The following is an 18,726-nucleotide window of genomic DNA, read 5'->3' as shown; positions in this document are numbered from 1 at the left end:
AGGGAAGTTTTCGACTATAATCTCTTGAAATATTTTCTGTGGTCCTTTCTCTCTTTCTTCTCCTTCTGGCACCCCTATAATGCGAATGTTGTTGCGTTTAATGTTGTCCCAGAGGTCTCTTAGGCTGTCTTCATTTCTTTTCCTTCTTTTTTCTTTATTCTGTTCTGCAGCAGTGAATTCCACTATTCTGTCTTCCAGGTTACTTATCCTTTCTTCTGCCTCAGTTATTCTGCTATTGATTCCTTCTAGTGTAGTTTTCATTTCAGTTATTGTATTGTTCATCTCTGTTTGTTTGTTCTTTAATTCTTCTAGATCTTTGTTAAACATTTCTTGCATCTTCTCGATCTTTGCCTCCATTCTTTTTCCAGGGTCCTGGATCATCTTCACTATCATTATTCTGAATTCTTTTTCTGGAAGGTTGCCTACCTCCACTTCATTTAGTTATTTTTCTGGGGTTTTATCTTATTCCTTCATCTGGTACATAGCCCTCTGCCTTTTCATCTTGTCTATCTTTCTGTTAATGTGGGTTTTGTTCCACAGGCTGCAGGATTGTAGTTCTTCTTGCTTCTGCTGTCTGCCCTCTGGTGGATGAGGCTATCTAAGAGGCTTATGCAAGTTTCCTGATGGGAAGGACTGGTGGTGGGTAGAGCTGACTCACTGATCTGTTCTTTGTCCCTGTAGTTTCTTTCACCTTTGCTCGAATATCATATAAATGGAATTGTGCAGTCATAACCTTTGAGTCTGGGTTCTTTTCACTTAGGATAAGGTATTTGTGCATCAGCAGTTTGTTCCTTTTGTTCCAAACAGTATTCCATGCCCCAGTTTAGGAATATATTCTTTGTTTCCTGTCTTAGTGAAAGATGAGGCAAAATATTGTGGAGATCTTTTTTTCCCCTGATATTAATAAGTGCTTGAAATGGTCATTCTCTCCGCCTTGGATAAAACCACTAATAGATGTACCTTATTATTAAGTAGTGCTTTTTAAATTTTTTCAACTGCAGAATCAAATGGCTATTTAACAAAGGAGGGGATTGCAGAAATTTTGAAATGTATCAGTTTGTTTTATGGGATATTGACTTCTTAAAGGTCATACTCTTTGCATATTGAATACTGTATACATTAATGTCTCTTATCTAGCATTTATCCTGAAATTAAGTGATGCTTACATATCAAACAGTTTTAGAAATAAAAAGTATGTATTTGTGACCTTTAGAACAGAATATTAAGTAGAAAACTTACATTGATTAAGTAAACATTTATTAAACAGCTTCTGTTCTGGGTAGATGGGCGATTGTGTGTATGTGTTAGGCAGAGGGCATTGATAAAGATACCAAGAGTTGAGGTGATGTCTCATGGTGGTTTTGATTGTTTCCCTGATGATTAGTGATGTTGAGCACCTTTTCACGTACTTGGCCATCTGTATGTCTTTAGAAAAATGTGTATTCAGAGCCTCTGCTCATTTTTTAATTGAATTTTTTTTGTTGTTGCTGAGTTGTATGTGAGTGAGTTCTTTACATATTTTGGATATGTACCTTATCAGATACCTGATTTGCAAACATTTTCTCCCATTCAGTAGACTGCCTTTTCATTTTGTTGATGGTTTCCTTTGCTGTGCAGAAGTGTTTTCATTTGATATAGTTCCACTTACTTATTTTTGCTTTTGTTGCTTTTGTTTTTTGGAGTCAGATCCGAAAAAAATCATCACGAAGACCTATGTCGAAGAGCTTACCATCTATGTTTTCTTTTAGGAGATTTGCAGTTTCATATCTTCCATTCAAGTCGTTAATCCCTTTTTTGAGTTAATTTCCTTATGCTATAAGATAGTGGTCCAGTGTCATTCTTCTGTACGTGGCTGTCCACTTTTCCACTTTTAATCTCTTTATTAAAAGAGATTGTCCTTTCCCATTGTACAGTTGAGCCTTGAATGGCATGGGTTTGAACTGCACAGGTCCACTTAGAGGTGGATGTTTTCAGTAAATATGTGCTATGGTACTACACAATCCGTGGTTGGTTGAATCCACCAATGCGGAACCATGGATTTGGAGGGCTGACTATAAAATTATATGCAGATTTTCAATTGCACAGAGGGTCAGCACCCCTAGCCCCCAAGGTGTTCAAGGGTCAACTTTTTATTCTTGGCTCCTTTGACATAAATTAATTGTACCATATATGCATTAGAATGTCAATTATCAAAAAGACAGAAATAACAAGTTTTGGTGAGGATGTGAAGAAAAGGGAACCCTTGTTCACTATTGGGGGGAATGTAAATTGGTTCAGCCATTAAGGAAATCAGTATGAAGATTCCTCATACTGATTTTTTAATTTAATTAAAAATTAAAGAACTACCATATGATCCATCAACTCCACTTCTGGGTATTTATCCAAAGGAATAAAAGATGTATGCAACCCCTTGTTCATTGCAGCATTATTTACAATAGCCAAGGCATAGAAGCAACCTAAGTGTTCATTGATGGGTAAGTGAATAAAGAAAATGTGCACACATATATTAATACATAAATGGAATATTATTTAGCCATAAAAAAAGAGATGGATGGAGCTTGAAGGCATTAAGGTAAGTGAAATAAGTCAAACAGAGGAAGACAAATACCTTATGATCTCAATTATATGTGGAATCTAAAGAAAAAAACCCAAACTCATAGATAAAGAGAACAAATTGGTGGTTGCCAGAGGCAGGGTGGTGGGCAAAATGGATGAAGGTGGTCAAAAGGTACAAACTTCCAGTTATAAAATAAATAAGTCCTGGGGATGTGATGTACAGCATGGTGACTATAATACTCTAATAGTACTTATTGCATTTTTGAAAGTTTCTAAAAGAGTAGATCTTTTTTTTTTTTTGAATTTTATAATCCCTTTATTTAAAAGTCAGTTTTAAGCCTCGTGGATTTTTGATACTATTTTAGATATTATCAAAAATGTGGATCAAAGAGAAATCACAAATTCTGTTTCCCTGGGAACTTAAGAATGGAACAGACAAAAAGATGACTACATCTTAATCTCATGTGACTTGAGAGGGAGGCAAGATGATATATTAAAACAAGACTAACCTCAGATTAAAGAAAGCTTGATCTTAGTGAGGGCCTTTCGTGACTAACACTTTATGATTTTCATCAGGCCATTTCACCTCTCTGAGCACTGATTTTTCTAGCTTCCAAAATGAATGAACTTGAGTAAATAGAATCTAAAGTCACTTTCAACTCTCAACTAAAAGAGTAGATCTTAAAAGTTCTCATCACAAGAAGGAAAACTGTAACAACATGTGGTGATGGATGTTAACTAGACTTATTATGGTGATCATCTCACAGTATATACAAATACTGAATCATTATGTTGTACACGTGAAACAACAGGTATGTTGTTGTGACATAACAATGCTGTCAGTTATAGCTCAAAAAAAAATGTCTTCTTTCAGTTTCATCATCATCGCAAGTATATTCATGGTTCCATGATGTGATATGCAATGAGTTGTCATTATAAAATCAAATGATGTAAAAATTTTCCTTCTTTACAAGTTTTTTTTGTCAATCAGTTATGAGGAGTCTAAAAAATAAGCATTATAAATATATGCAAACGGTATGTCAGAGGTCTGAAGTTCTATATCTTTAGAAAAAAGAAAATAATAGCAGATCTGATCAGGACCAAAATATTCTGTGGAGATCAATAAAAATTGCTTAGAAGTTTTTCGCTTTGTTTCTTTCAGAAAACCCTAAAGTTTTGAGATGTAGTATTTTCCTTGGTGTAAACTGAAGAATTGTACCATAAAGAATGGGGAAAAAATACAACACTTTATAAAAATTCTAAGGGGTAATCATTTTTCAAGACCTGATAAAGTGGGCTTCCCTGGTGGCACAGTGGTTGAGAATCTGCCTGCCAATGCAGGGGACACGGGTTCGAGCCCTGGTCTGGGAAGATCCCACATGCTGCGGAGCAACTAGGCCCGTGAGCCACAACTACTGAGCCTGCGCATCTGGAGCCTGTGCTCCGCAACAAGGGAGGCCGCGATAGTGAGAGGCCCGCGCACTGCGATGAAGAGTGGCTCCCGCTTGCCACAACTAGAGAAAGCCCTCGCACAGAAACGAAGACCCAACACAGCCAAAAATAAATAAATAAATAATTCTTTTTTAAAAAAAAAAAAAACCTGATAAAGTAGGTGATATTTCTTAGGTAGAATAGGGTTGGAGAAAAAATGATACTGTTAGTTCTTGCCCTTAGGAGCACAGTCTAGAGAATCAGACACCCAATAGAAAGTTCATCACAGTCATTGATAATGCTGTGATGGAAATAATCATCCTCTTGTGTTAGCATATGGTGGTTGAGAGGCCAAGTAAGCATTTTCTTCCCAGAGGGGAGGCCTGAGCTGAGCCCTGAAGGACTTGGCCAGGGGAAGAGGAGGAAGGTGAAGCATCACTAGAGAATGTGGTGTATTCAGGGAATCCCAGAGGTGTCGTGCATGACTGGAATTACGGGGTACACGTCAGGGAAAAGTGGGAAAGGAAGCTGGAAAGATAGGGCATAAAGGGCTTGGCATGGATTTTATCCTGAAGGAAATTGGGCACTTGAAAGAAAACAGGAAAGACCTAGGACTATTTGCCAGTGTGCTTACTATCCCTTGGTTGCTCTTACCCCCTCCCATTTTTCTATCTAGATTTGGGGTGGGTGGGGGGAGAAATGGGGGCTGTTACTTTCTCTGTAAGGTTTATGAAACTCTTTATTGTTCCTGCCCTCCCTTTCTGGCTCCCTGCCTCTCAGCCTCCCAGCCGGTGGGGAACCTGTTACACCTAGTAAGATTGTAAATAAGATTGCATACAATCTGAGTGAGAGAGATGATGTTTAGCAACTGGGCCTTTATTATATCTAATCTACTTTGGCTGTTGAGATGATTTTTCTGTAAGTTTCTTTTCTTTTGGTGGCGGTATGGGTGGTAGTTCCTAGAATTTAGGTTATTGAATGAGTTTTTTTCCCTACTAAGTAAGGTGTAACCATAAAATTGTTTTCGTGGAACTCTAAACATTAACATACAGCTAGTAGAGTTGCTGTTTGGTCTACATAGGCTGTCTCAAGGACATTGTCTGTACTTTGCTATGAGGCGAATGAAGGACTTCTACACGTGGAAATGGGCTGTAAATTTAACAGTTTAGTCACCCTGGCTTTGGGGGATGAGCCAGTGTATTAGGGCAGAGGGTTAACTTGGAACATTTTCTGGCTCGCTGCTGGCCTGTGTAGTGACTTTGCGCAAACGACAGAACGGCGCTTCCCTCGGTGGCGCGGCCCCAGGAGGCAGGCAGATGGCGCTGCTGCCAGCTTCACAGCCTGCAGAGGCGCCTCTCTTGGCTAGTGGAGCAGGGGCTTAATTTAGCTCTTTCTGGCCCCCTTGGCCAGGCACGGTCTAGAAAACTGTACTCAGCAGCTCTGGACATTTTGGGCTTATCAAGGGATGGAGGATTTGCTGTGTGCTTGCCTGACTGATCTTTACTTACTGGGCAGGAACAGATTTTAAGGCAGAGCCTGTTAGCTCGCCCCACAGCAGGCCCCAGTTTTCATCATTGTGAACTTTGCTTCACACCTGTAGCTGATAGTTGTGCGGAGGATAATGGTGAGAGGTGGTGTGACTCAGTCTTGACTGTTAAAGAAGACCGTTCTCATCCTTCATGTCTTTGCTGTTCATCCATTTAATAGTCACGGGAAGAAAGGAGAGAGATACATCAAATGTCAGTATGGTTTTTAAATCTGTAGTTGTGGTCTTCAGAGAACAGGTAGAAATTACTGTTTCAAATAAAAGTTTTAAGCTGTCTGGTTGTTTTGACTCTTCCAAATTAACACTCAGAATATCCCTGCGCCAAAAAAAAGAGTCTATTATAAGTCTCTTATCCCCCCAAGATTGCTTCCTTACCTCCAGAAATAGTTGGCCATAATTATTACAGTAAACTGGAGCTGAAATCCTTGCCCTTGGGGGCATTATTTTACTGCATAGTATAGTGACTGTGGTTCCTGAGGACAGGAGGCGTCCATAAAGCTCAATAGTATAGTGTTTTTCCAAGGCCGAAAACTACGTAATATGTTTTATAGATTTGTTTACCCAGTAGGTACTATTTTGGTACATATTGAGTTAATTTTATGTGTTATTTTATGTTAAACTATTTAAAATTCTCAGTTGCATTAGCCATATTTCATGTGCTCAGTAGCCATGTGTGGTAGCGGCTGCCATATTGGACAGTGCAGACAGAGAATATTTGTATCATCACAGAAAGTTCTGTTGCTCAGCGCGGCTTCAAGGTGGTGTTGGAGGTGGGGTGTCTTAGCATCATTTGCATATGGCCACCTATTTTCCTGTTTTCAGTAAGATAACTAAGCCAGAAAGACATACTGTTTACCTCCTCCAGAGAATAACCTCCAGAATTCCAGGGAGTGGGGTGGCGGCAGAGTGGAGTTCAGGAGGGGATCTAGGGACCTAAATGCTTCTCAAACTAATTTCATTCATTCTTATTTGAACTCTCAGTGGCGTTTTGGTAGGGAGATAAATTAAATGTATGTATTCTGCCTCCCATCTTGACACAGGATCCGTGAGGTTCTTAAACCTTACATGTAAAAATGTCCCTGAAGTACTTGTCACTCTCATTTTATTTGTTGTGTGAACATTATTGCTCAGAGGCACCAGTTGTAGTAGCCAAAAGCCTAAATATTCTGTAGTCAGTAATTTTCTGATTTTCTTGGCCCTTGTGCAAGGCATGGTGTAAATAAAGCATAATTGTGAACCCATTTTTAAACTCCCCAACTTCTTTGATTAGCAGTTATGGTGGGTGTTTAAGAGTTGGTAGGTTGAGAAAGGATCTAATTAATGCCATTTTTTTCTGCCAGGTGTTTGTAAATTTGAAAATGTATTTGTCTGCTATGCAGTATTCTACTTTCAAATGTTTCAGACTCTCAGCTTAGAAAAATAATTTTTTAAAAATCAGTAATTTTCTGAGGCAAAACAATAGCTTTCCTTCCTGTTTTCTCCAGTGAGGACTGGGTTAAGCGTAGTTGGCATCAGTTATGGAGCCACTCAGGCGTCCTACTTGAGTTTGGTAGTATAGACATAGACCACTGTTTCTGAAGTTGTGTTGAAAGGTGGGCTGCTGTAAGCCATCACATTTCTTTTTTGGCCTGGTTCAGTTGTCTACAGTAATTGAATCAGAAAACTTGAGGGGCTTCCCTGGTGGCGCAGTGGTTGAGAGTCTGCCTGCCAACGCAGGCGACACGGGTTCGAGCCCTGGTCTGGGGAGATCCCACATGCCGCGGAGCAACAAAGCCCGTGAGCCACAACTACTGAGCCTGTGTGTCTGGAGCCTGTGCTCCGCAACAAGAGAGGGGCCGTGACAGTGAGAGGCCCGTGCACCGCAATGAAGAGTGGCCCCCGCTTGCCGCAACTAGAGAAAGCCCGCGCACAGAAACGAAGACCCAACACAGCCAAAAAAAAAAAAAAACCCCAAAAAACCTTAACCTTTTAAAAAAAAAGAAAACTTGAGCTTCTTTCAAAGATTACCACCCTTACTCTAGAAATGGAGAGAGTTGATGTTTTAAGTGTGTTCAGTCATCTACAACTTTAAAATACCCAGTGTTTCATAGTCTTCGTAGCTTTTACTTCCCCTTCTGTTTGTGAGTAGTAACTTTATTTAAAGAAGCGTACACTGGGTGAATGTTGAATATAAAGACAATGCCTCCCTGTACAGTATGCATTTAATCTCTGAATCAGTGTTTTACACAAGCTCTGCCAGAGGATTCTCAGGTTTGAGATCCATTATGCTTCAGGAACAAGTTAAAACTGGTAGTCACGTGAGATAAAATACAGTGAAGAGGGACTTCCCTGGGGGCGCGGTGGTTAAGAATCCGCCTGCCAATGCAGGGGACGCGGGTTCGACCCCTGGTCCGGGAAGATCCCACATGCCACGGAGCAACTAAGCCTGTGCGCCACAATTACTGAGCCTGTGCTCTAGAGCCCGCGAGCCACAACTACTGAAGCCCGTGCACCTAGAGCCCGTGCTCCGCAACAAGAGAAGCTACTGCAGTGAGAAGCCCATGCACCACAACGAGGAGTAGCCCCACTCCCCGCAACTAGAGAAAGCCCGCGCGCTGCAACGAAGACCCAACGCAGCCAAAAATAAATAAATAAATAAATTAAAAAAAAATACAATGAAGAATCATTTAACAGCAACTATTTTGACATGGGGGTGGAGTTCTAAAAGCAACTGTTATTCTCCAGTGGTCACTGGTACAGAACAGAGAGAAACTGAAGTCGTGGATAACATATCTTTTTAAGGTAATCACAAGGCTCTTGTAATAGCCATCTATTTTTGCTCTCAAGATTTTCTTTCCCAACAGTGCAGCAGATTTTGGTCCTATTTCAGAGTATCCTTTAATGGTCTTTATTGTTAAAACTTTGCAGTTGAATATAAATAACTCTTTAGAAATAAATTTAAAATTGCAACTGAATTTGGTTTTGCTTTAAAAAAATAAACTTTGGATTTCTTGACAGCTGAGCAGTTAAAATGTTAGTAATTAACATTTTAGAGAAATACTGAAAACTGAGACTTATGGGAGAGGATCTTTTCTTTTAGGTAAAAAACACAGTGAATAAATGATTCTGATTATTAGTGTTACAACTGTTTTTAGGAGATTCATTGAAATGTCTCTGTGATAACAAATCCACAGAATTTAATACTCACAGGAATTCTTAACCATCATGATAGATGAACTGTATTTCAGTATAATTGGCTTCTTTTTTAATGCTCTATATTTTATTTTGATTGAAATACTATGTTGAGAAAGGACCCATAGGCTTTACCAGGAGTCTGTGGCCCCAAAAATGCTTTGACTTTGGGCCTATTAGTTTTCATAATGTACTCTATCACTACTGCTTCATTATAAAAGTTAAACTTGTAGGCAAAGAAGTAAAATAGCAATGAGCTAAGATTTTAATGTTTCTTGAAATTTTAGAGCAACAGTTTAGTGATTGTCACCTGGAGCTGACTGGAAATGCAGAGTCTCAGATTCTACCCCCCCCCCCCCCCCCCCGCCCCCGATATTCTGAATCAGAATCTGCATTTTAACAGGCTCCCCAGGTGATCCTACTGACCTGGTGCATGCCCCTAAGTAAATCAGTTGAAGGAACTCTTTTACTCAGGAGATGTTAAATGACACGCCCGAGGTGACGCAGCTGGTTAGTGGGGAAGCTTGGGTGGAGCTGTTGCTCTCATAATTCTGGTGCTTTAATTTCAAGTTATGTGCTTTTGGCCTCTAAAAAGTTAATAAACTGTGGTTACTTAAGGATTAGCTTATCTTTTTTCCGTCCCACTAGTCCATACCCCAGGCTTTCCCGTTCACCCCCCAAAGGTGGAAGAAGAGCCCTGCTGGTGCCTGTGAGCCGGTGGAGGGGCAGTGTCCCCTGCCTTCCCAGTGTGCCCTCGCGGTTTTATTTTAGTTCAGCTTTATAAAAATCATTATCAAGAGTCTAGGCACCAGTTGTTTAATCTTCCATATCAAGTGTATTCCAAGTATATACTAAGTAAACCAAGGTCTAACAAATTCAAGCATATTTTATTCATTACAATTGAATCTAATGTACGTGTTGCCTCATGCATGTTTTAAATTACTTTCAAGGGCAGAAGTTAGTATTACAGTGTTACTAGTCATAAAGAAATCGTACTTGTCTAACATCGAAGCCCCTAAAGCCACCACAGTGGGAAGATGAGAGAAAATGAGCATTTGGTGATATCAGTCAGCCTCCTGGTCACTGACCTGGATGAACACTTGCTTCTGTCTGCTTCCTCGCTGTCTTCCCTTCCCAGCCAGCGGCTGTGGAGCACAGGGCATGTCCGCACCTCCTCTTCCTTGTACTGTGCCTGCCACGCTGGTGGAGGCCTCATGGCCCCGGCCTTGCCGACCGCAGTGGCCTTTAGGTGGTCTCCTTGCCCCAGTCTCCTCCTGTCCTGGCTCTCTCATGCATGGCTTCGTGCATTTTCCAAAAAATACCCAGTGCCTCCAGACTCCTGGGCCTGCCGTTGGTGGCCTCTCCCCCGAACCCACTCCCACTCCACATCCTGGTTTCCTCCTCTCATACTGGACGAACTGCGTTCTGTTTGTCAGGAACTGTCTTTTCATCCTTTCAGCCCCCTTATTTTGGAGTGCTTTAAGTCACCTTCCAGGCGAAACTCTCCTTGATTTACCTGCATCCCCTCCCTGTCCCAGTTTGATCTCTACCTTCTTTAAACACCGTTCTGTTGGAGTTTATCAAGGAATAATGAACGTTTTACCAAGTATTGAAGCACTATATGTGCTCTTTATCTTCTCCACTATCAGTACACTTCCTTGAGGGTCTGATTTATCCTTGATTTCCTCAAGGGAACACAAAAGTGAACAAGACAGACACATAGTCTTAAGGAGCTTACTGCCCCTTTGGGGAGACAGTCAAGTAATCTTGAAGGTAGGACATCAAGACTGTAGTAAGTGCTATGGACTAGAGGCATATGATCTCACGGAAGTGCGTGATAGTGGTTTTGACCCAAACCACTTGTTTTCCAAGTGAGAATTGATCTGAGGTGTAAAGAGTGAATGAGGCACAGTGAGCAGAGGCCCCGAGCCGGGAGGGAGCCTGAATGCAGACAACTGACCGAAGGCCGGTAGTGAGCTTCCTGAACTTCTGCGCACGGGTGCTGGAAGGTAGGGCTGCAGAGGTGGGCGGGGCCGGGTCACGCCTGCCGAAGAGTGACTGCTATTTCACCCGCAGATCAGTAGAAAGCCGCCACTGAAGTGCTTTACGCACGGTGATGGGATTCCTGTTCCAGATCTGTGGCTGCAGTGCAGAGGATGAATTGGAGGAGTGGAGGGGATCACGGGGGGCGTGAGCAGTCTGTTGTGTTTGGGATGACAAATTGAACACCAAATATCAGTGGCCTAATAATAAAGGTTTATCTCTATCGTGCAGCGCATTGGGGTTGGGCAGCCCTCTTCTGTCTTGAAGTGTGTCTGCCACGGTCATCTTTGCAGGGGAAGGCAGAGCTTGAAGATCAGCTTTAAAGGGCCAGGGCTGGCAGTGCTTTCTGTCACGGTGCCCACCTCTCACTGAGCAGGTCTCAGTCTTGTGGCCCCAGCTGAGCTTGCAAGAAAGGCTGGAGAACGTGGTCTTCCTGGGTGCACTTAGGTCCTCGTCTCCCTCCCCTGCAGCGGCTTGAGAGGTTACTGGCACAGTTCCAGTAATAGGCAGTGGTAGCTTGGGCTGGGAGAATGGCAACAGAAATGGGGAGAAATGAGTATCTTGGAGAAAAACTTGGAAATTCAAAGGGCTAAGTGAGGTGAGGGTAAAGGATTGTTGAAGATGTCCCTTAGGTTTGGGGCTTATATGAAACTGGGATGGTGGTGTGTACTGGGAAAGGAAGACTGATGAGAAGGAGCAACCTGTATCTGGTTTTGGACATGCTGAGCATCAGATCCCTTTGAAACATCCAGCTGCAGATGTTAGATAGGCAATTGGGTGTGAAGGCTGTGAGCTCAGAAAGGCAGAAGTCTGAACAATGTGCGAGTCATTTGGATTAGGTGATGGAAACCTCAAGCGTGGATACCTCGGGAGAATGCAGAGTCCTTCCTTTCCACCAACACCTCCATCAGCATCTGCTTTCTGCCAGATTGCTCAACCGTTGCCTCTCTGACCTCACTGAACCTGTGGGGTCCTCGGATCCCTTTGCTGGTCCTTAGGGGATTCCTTTTGGAACTCCCCATCATCTTTACCCTCCCTCTTCCTATTTTAGAGGAATAAAGGCATAGTCTTTCCTAAGACTGACTCCCCCATCTGTGCCCTGCATCTCATCAGTCTCGTTAGGATTCTGACTCTGTTGTTTGAGTGGTTAAGTATCCTCTGGAGCCAAATCGCCTGAGTTCAAACCGCAGTTCTTCTGTCAGTTTCTGTGTGACCCTGGCCAAGTTACTTAATCTTTCTGTGCCTCAATTTCCCGATCTGTAGGATGCAAACAGTAATAGTAGCTAGTTCATAGAATGGTGATTTAGAATTGTGTGACAATAGAAGTTCTTAATATTAGTATTTTTTTCTTTTTCTTTAGTGTTTGGCTTTCTTTCTCTTGTTCCTTCAAGCTCTTAAACTGTTAGTGTGGCCGCGTCTCCCCAGTGGAAGACCACTTCCCATGCATTGGAAGTCAGCGTTCAGTCCTCCCCTTCGCCATCAGCCATCCTGTCTGCTGTACCTCAGTTCCCTGTGCATCCCCAGCCCGCTGCCCTGGACTCCTGCCCATCCCTCCGTCTCCTGAAATGCTCAGAGGCCCAGTCATCAAGCCCAGTGGTCCGTTTCCAGTCATTCTCGAACTTTACAGTTTCTGGTATTGCTGACCTCCCTTCTGGAAATATTTTCCCTTGGCTTCCAGGATGGTCTTTTCCCCCTTCTTACTTTTTCTTCTTAGCCTCCTGATAATTTCTTCTTAATTCCATTGACTTGTTTCTCTTTTGCTTCTTAATGATGATATGCCTCCGTGGTATTGACTTTGGTCCAAAATACCGATTAAGTGGAGCCGTCCTATTAGATTTGTGCTGTTTCCAGTTACTAACTGGTCATCTCCACCTAGATGTCTTGCACATTCTTCAAGATTAACGTGTTAAACTGTGCCTATCCTCCCCCTTCTGTTTATGCATCAGTCTTTCTAGTCACCAGTCTGGAGAATCCATCCAGGGTTGTCTTTGATGCTCTTCCTTCCTGTTTCACTCAGCTGTATTGGCTCTGTTTTGAAATGTCCTTGGATTTTTTCTCTGGATATTGGCAGTTGCCTCAAAAGTGGTCTTCCTGCTTCCAGTGTCTTTGCCAGCTTCTTCTTCACAGTCTTCAGTGTTAGTGTCTTCAAGCATAAATGTCTGTAGTATTCCCCTCATCAGAAACCTCCACATTCCTCATTTCAGATAGAAAAAAGCCAAAATTCCTCCTTACTGAGGCTTTTAAGGTGCCTGTAAGTTACAGCCAGATTTGGCTGAGGTTAGTTGCATTATGATTGCAGGATACACATTTACTTTCTGTTTTCAATTACTGATATGTAATTAATTTAATTTCCAAGTCGGAATTGAGTGTTGTTTGAAATACTTCACTTAGATATTGACAGATACATTCAAATATTAATTGGTTGGATTTAAGGCTTCAAATGTTTCCTTCATGCTTTTAAAGATGGGTTAGTCAAATGTGATTTACAAATCACCGTTATGGACTAGGGAGTTAGAGGAATTAGGGTGTGTTTCTAATTCCTTGTTAATTTTTGTCACTTTGAACATTTTATTCATCTCTATTCAAAAAATCAAAATAAAGATTCTTAACTTGCTTTCCATAGATGAACTGTGAATATCAGAACAATACTACTCCTAAAGCAGTAAAAGAAGGTTTCAGGTAGTATTTTTTAAAAATGGGAAAGCGGTAAGATTGTGTAACTTTGGAGGTAGTTTTCTAGCCTTAATTTTCTATATATTCCTCTTTGTTAGAGTAAAATGTTCATTTAGGGTTAGATGAGGTAGGATTGAAGTGGATTATGATTAGATGTAGATTAGATTAGATGGGATTGAGGTGAGCTCTTTTAATGAATGAGATGATTAAGTAGTCCAGTTACCTTAATACTAAGTAACTGCTAGGATCTTTGTGTATTTTAACCCCCAGAATTCTTACATGCATTTTTAAGTAACAACTTTATTGAGATATAATTCACATATCATAAAGTACAGTTCGCTGATTTTCAGTATGTTTCCAGAGTTGTGCATCCATCACCACCGTCAAATTCCAGAACATTCCATCACTCCAAAAAGTTGCCCGTCCCATTAGTAGTCACTCTGCATTCCCTCTCCCCTTCGCCACTGGAAACCACTAATCTGCTTCCTGTCCACGGATGTGACTGTTTTGAACATTTCAGGGAATAGACTTGTGAGCAGTGTGGCCTCGTATGTCTGGTCCTTTACTTAGCATGGTGCTTCTCAAGGTTCATGTGTCGTGTAGCGGGTATCAGCACCTCATTCTGTTATGGCTGAATAATATTCCATTGTATGGATATGCCACATTTTGTTTATTCATCAGCTGATAAACATTGGGTTCTTTCTACTTTTTGGCGGTTAGAAATGATGCTGCTATGAACTTTCACGCACAGGTTTTTGTAGGGACATATGTTTTCATTTCTCCTGTGTCTACACCGAGGAGTGGTGTTGCTGTGTGTTAACTCCATGTTTAATGTTTTGAGGAGCTGCAAGATGGTTTCCTGAAGCTGCTGCACCACTGTTGCAATTCTTTCAGCAACATTTAAGGGCCCTAGTTTCTCAACAGCCTCACCAACATTTGTTTCTGTCCACAGCCATCCCGGTGGGTGTGAAGTAGTTTTTCATTGTGGTTTTGATGTGCACTTACCTAATGACTAATGGTGCTGAGCGTTTTTTCCAAGTGCTTCTTGACCGTTTTTTAAAAACCTTCTTTGGATAAATGTCTATTCAAATTGCTTGCCCATTTTTAAATTGGGTTGTCTTTTTTATTGTTGTTATAAGGTTTCTTTATATATTCTGGATACAAGTTTTTTATTGGATATACGATTTGCAAATATTTTTTTCCTAGTGTGCAGGTTATTTTTTCATCTCACACGCATTTATATTTAATCAAATGACGTGATGTTAATTTTGGGTATCATTAACATTTTGGCATTGTTTAGTATTTAAATTCTATTAAGTTTATAATTCTTGCTTTAGAAAAGCTAACATGTAAACCAAAGTAGTTAATGAAGCATAAAAAATTATAAAGTTAATGGAAATGGCACATTCCTTAAAGAAGGTGAAAAGATCAAAAAGTGATTTTAGATCTTTGGTTATCAAGATCTTATGTAACCACTTCTTCATTTTGGAATAGCAAGTATAACATGGTAAAAGGTTATTTTCTGTAGTCAGTATAATCCTAAATTAAGCTATCCTCGTTGTTATAGCAGTAAATATTTATTTATTTTTAATCGAGATATAATCAATATATAACATTATGTAAGCTTAGGGTTTACAAGGTGTTGATTTTTGCTTCATTTATATATTGCAATATGATTACCACCATAGGTTAGCTAACACTTCTATCACATCACATAATTATCATTTCTTTTCTTGCGGTGGGAACGGTAATGATCTAGTCTCCTAGCAGTCTCATTTATTCTAATTTTAATTTAAAACTTGGAGATTTTATAAATGAAATTTTACAGGTATGTGACTGATATGTTACTGGATATTAATCATATAATTTTGACATGTGAGTAGAACAAAGACCTTTCAGTTCTTTTATTAGCAAAGGATGTGCTGTAGGAGTGGAATTTTCCCAACCCAGCCACTCTGACCATCTATTATTCGTTATGAAAAGAATTTCGGGTATTGTTAACACCCAAACTGGGGCGATGACTGCCCCAGTCAGGGCTCTGAGTAAACCTGTGTAAGAAGAAACTAATTCAGCACCCCAGAAAGCACTGTTTTCCAGGTTTCAGGGTTGGAGGAGCGGCTGTGGCTGAATCTTCCCTTACTCCCGCATAAGAGTGATGAATGGCTTAGATAGGTAATCTTTTTAAAAGTTTAATGACTGAAATTAGTGTTTGCAGCCCAGATTTTCTAGTCTTCCTATTAGATGGTAAATATACCTTAAAAAATTTAAGTGTATGCCAGTCTGTAAACCAGAAGTTACGTAGTGTTTTGCATGATAAAAACTGTAAGCCTCCTTATGATTTTTTTCCCCTTCTCATTCTAGGCCTCAGGAGTGCAAGTTGCTGATGAAGTATGTCGCATTTTTTATGACATGAAAGTTCGGAAGTGCTCCACACCAGAAGAAATCAAGAAAAGAAAGAAAGCTGTCATTTTTTGTCTCAGTGCAGACAAAAAGTGCATCATTGTAGAAGAAGGCAAAGAGATCTTGGTTGGAGATATCGGTGTAACCATAACTGATCCTTTCAAGCATTTTGTGGGAATGCTTCCTGAAAAAGATTGTCGCTATGCTTTGTATGATGCAAGCTTCGAAACAAAGGAATCCAGGAAAGAGGAGTTGATGTTTTTTTTGTGGTAAGCGTTGTTAGAAATATTGAACCTTTGTGAATCTCAGAGTTAATCTCTTACTGTTAGCTTAGCACCTCACCAGATTCGTCTCCAGCACGCCCTGCCAGGAACCAGCCTCCCACTTCACTTGTGCCTCTGTGGCTTGCTGCCTTTGAAGTTGGTGCTGGCGTGGCCTCCAGCTGGAATTTGCTCTGCGTTCACACTGTCCAGTAGGGTAGCTACTAGCCTCTTGGGGCTGTTGAAATTAAAGTCTGAAGTTCAGTTTCTCAGTTGAATCACCACATTTCAAATGCTCAGTAGCCACATGTGACTAGTGGCTACCTTTTTAGGTAGCACAGCACCGATACAGAACATTTCCTTCGCTGCAGAAAACTCTATTTATTGGACAGCGTTGCTGTAAATAGTGATACTGTGCTATAAAGTGACTTACATGGCCTTAAAAGGCTGTTTAAATTAGTTATTCTGGTCTTTTCAAGTAAGTTCATATTTGAGATTAAGCTTGACTTAAAAGTCACCATATATTCCTCATCTAATTGTATTGTATGTAGTACATTCCTTGATATGGAATTCTTACACAGTGAGAATCTTCTCTGGCTTCCAAGGGGAAGGGGGAAGTGGTAACAGCCTCTGATTTGGGGGGAGTGAGTGTCCTCTGGACTCTGGCCTGAGCCGGGCAAGGCAAGGAGGGGCTTAACTCTCAGCTGTGTGCCACCAACAACGTGGGACCATGGGGCTGGGAAGTCAAAGAGTTCAGGTCTCAGGGAATGTACCCCTAGGCCTCGGCTCAGTCCCTGCAGCCCTGGCTGCACCTGGTGAGGTCAGATGCGCATATTGGGCGCTCACTGTGGAAGGAGCCTGGCGGCCACAGACACAAGTGCATAAAGATAGTAGTGAGACTTAAAACTGAGCATGTTGAATGAAGGTGCATCCTTTAAACTTTTATTTCTGCTACATGCCAGGCATTGTGTTAGGGCTGGGAAAAATAGCTGTGAAAAAAACAGCTAAAGCCCTGGCTCTTCTGGGATTTACTCTTGAATGGCAGATATGGCAGGTAAAGGTTTAAGCTTTTAAATTGGTTAATATTTCCTTCATTTGCACTATTTTTTATCCTGGATTTTTATCCACTATGAAAATGATACATCCTTATTAAAAAACATTTGGAAAATAAAAGTAGAATGAAGAAGAGAAGATTCAGTGTTAGTGCAGTGTGTCTTATTTTTGCATTATTACTTTTTAAAAGAAAGTTAAAACCTTATAGGAGTTTTCCATAACAGGCTCTGTTTAGGGCCCAGGGAACGGCTCTTACTTCAAGTATTTTAAAGATCTGGTTAGAGTAAAATCAGAACAGCTAAAGCTATTTTTGTCCCTGACCTATTTTGCATAAGAAAAGCACCCACTTAATTTTGTAGCTGGTGCATCTGAGGTCCTTGTTGTGGCTTTGCCTCCCTCCTTGGACCTCAGAGTTGTGAGGAATATGCGCTGAGAGACCGAGAAACTGCCCTTCGCCTTGTTCCCAAGAAGAGACTCAGCCCGCTGTGTGGGCGGCAGACTAGGTGAGGGCCCCACCGGGCCACGGTGTTCATGACTGTGGAACGTCCTGGAAATATGGCAGCTAAATGGAATCGTGGTGGTGTGGAGTGCAGGCAGGCCTGAGGTTTGGTGTATAGTGAGAGACAATGCATTCATAGATGTGCAGCTTGAGTAGGTGAGATTTTTCTGTGCATTGTTAGTATTTCTGTTACTTTCAACGTTGCTGGTAAAGAACATGGTAAAGCGTATGCTGTGCTTCCAGTATTCATTCAAGAGGGGGAGGCACTAAAAATTTTGTAAATACAAGGTAATAGTTATATTAACAATTAAGACATAATGATTGCTGAATTGCCATTAAGCTTAGAAAAAGAAATCCTTGTGACATGTTTTATTATGTTAGACTGAGATGGAAAACGAGTGCCTGAGGTCAGAATTTGCTGCTGGAACAGATGTGAATGAAGGGACCGGGTGGGCAGGGGCAGTAAGGGGACTTGGACTTTATATACATTCTTTTCCAGAAAACAACCTGAAGCAAAAATTGCTAGCATTTCTTAATTCTGGGTGGCAGATACTTGACTTACAGATTATTCTCTGTACTTTTCTGTATTTTGAAACTTTTCCACCAGAAAGTATTAAAAACCTCATACAAAGATGGTGGTTATTAGCCTGAACTCAAGCCTTTATTGATACAAATGAAAAACAATTATCTTCAAGAAAACAGTTGGGTCATACAGTGAATTATCCAGTGTTGCTTCTTTTATTCTAGCGCCATTAACTGATTTCTGATCATTGGTCCTCGACTTTTTTCCCGCCTTGGTCAACCTGAGTTATTCTGTATATGCTCAGCCACCACGGCCCGAGGAGCGGAAATGGAAAAATTGTGTAGTTAGAGAAGCTCTCCCAGAAGATTCTGAGGACCCTCCCTGCCCACTGCTGCAGATGTTTATTTAACAAGATGTAAATTGAACTTTCTCTAAACCAGTGTTTTTCTTCTTTGGCGCTTCTGTATCCAGGGCTCCAGAACTAGCACCTCTGAAAAGTAAAATGATCTATGCGAGCTCCAAGGATGCGATCAAAAAGAAATTTCAAGGTAAGGTCTAGTTGACTTCCAGG

The 18,726-nt window shown here is 41.0% G+C and overlaps 1 protein-coding gene across 1 annotated transcript in view; it reads left to right on the top strand.

The window, feature by feature from the left end:
• The window catches only part of DSTN (destrin, actin depolymerizing factor), a 37,969-nt gene that overhangs the window by 16,068 nt on the left and 3,175 nt on the right, over positions 1-18,726 (top strand). Inside the window, exons 2-3 of the mRNA XM_068525082.1 lie at positions 15,782-16,089; positions 18,627-18,703. Of these exons, the coding sequence (XP_068381183.1) occupies positions 15,782-16,089; positions 18,627-18,703 (385 nt within the window). The remainder of the gene's footprint in view (positions 1-15,781; positions 16,090-18,626; positions 18,704-18,726) is intronic.

Source organism: Eschrichtius robustus, chromosome 16, assembly GCF_028021215.1.
Source record: "Eschrichtius robustus isolate mEscRob2 chromosome 16, mEscRob2.pri, whole genome shotgun sequence".
Lineage (NCBI taxonomy): Eukaryota > Metazoa > Chordata > Mammalia > Artiodactyla > Eschrichtiidae > Eschrichtius > Eschrichtius robustus.
This window is presented reverse-complemented; position numbering and strand designations above follow the sequence as displayed.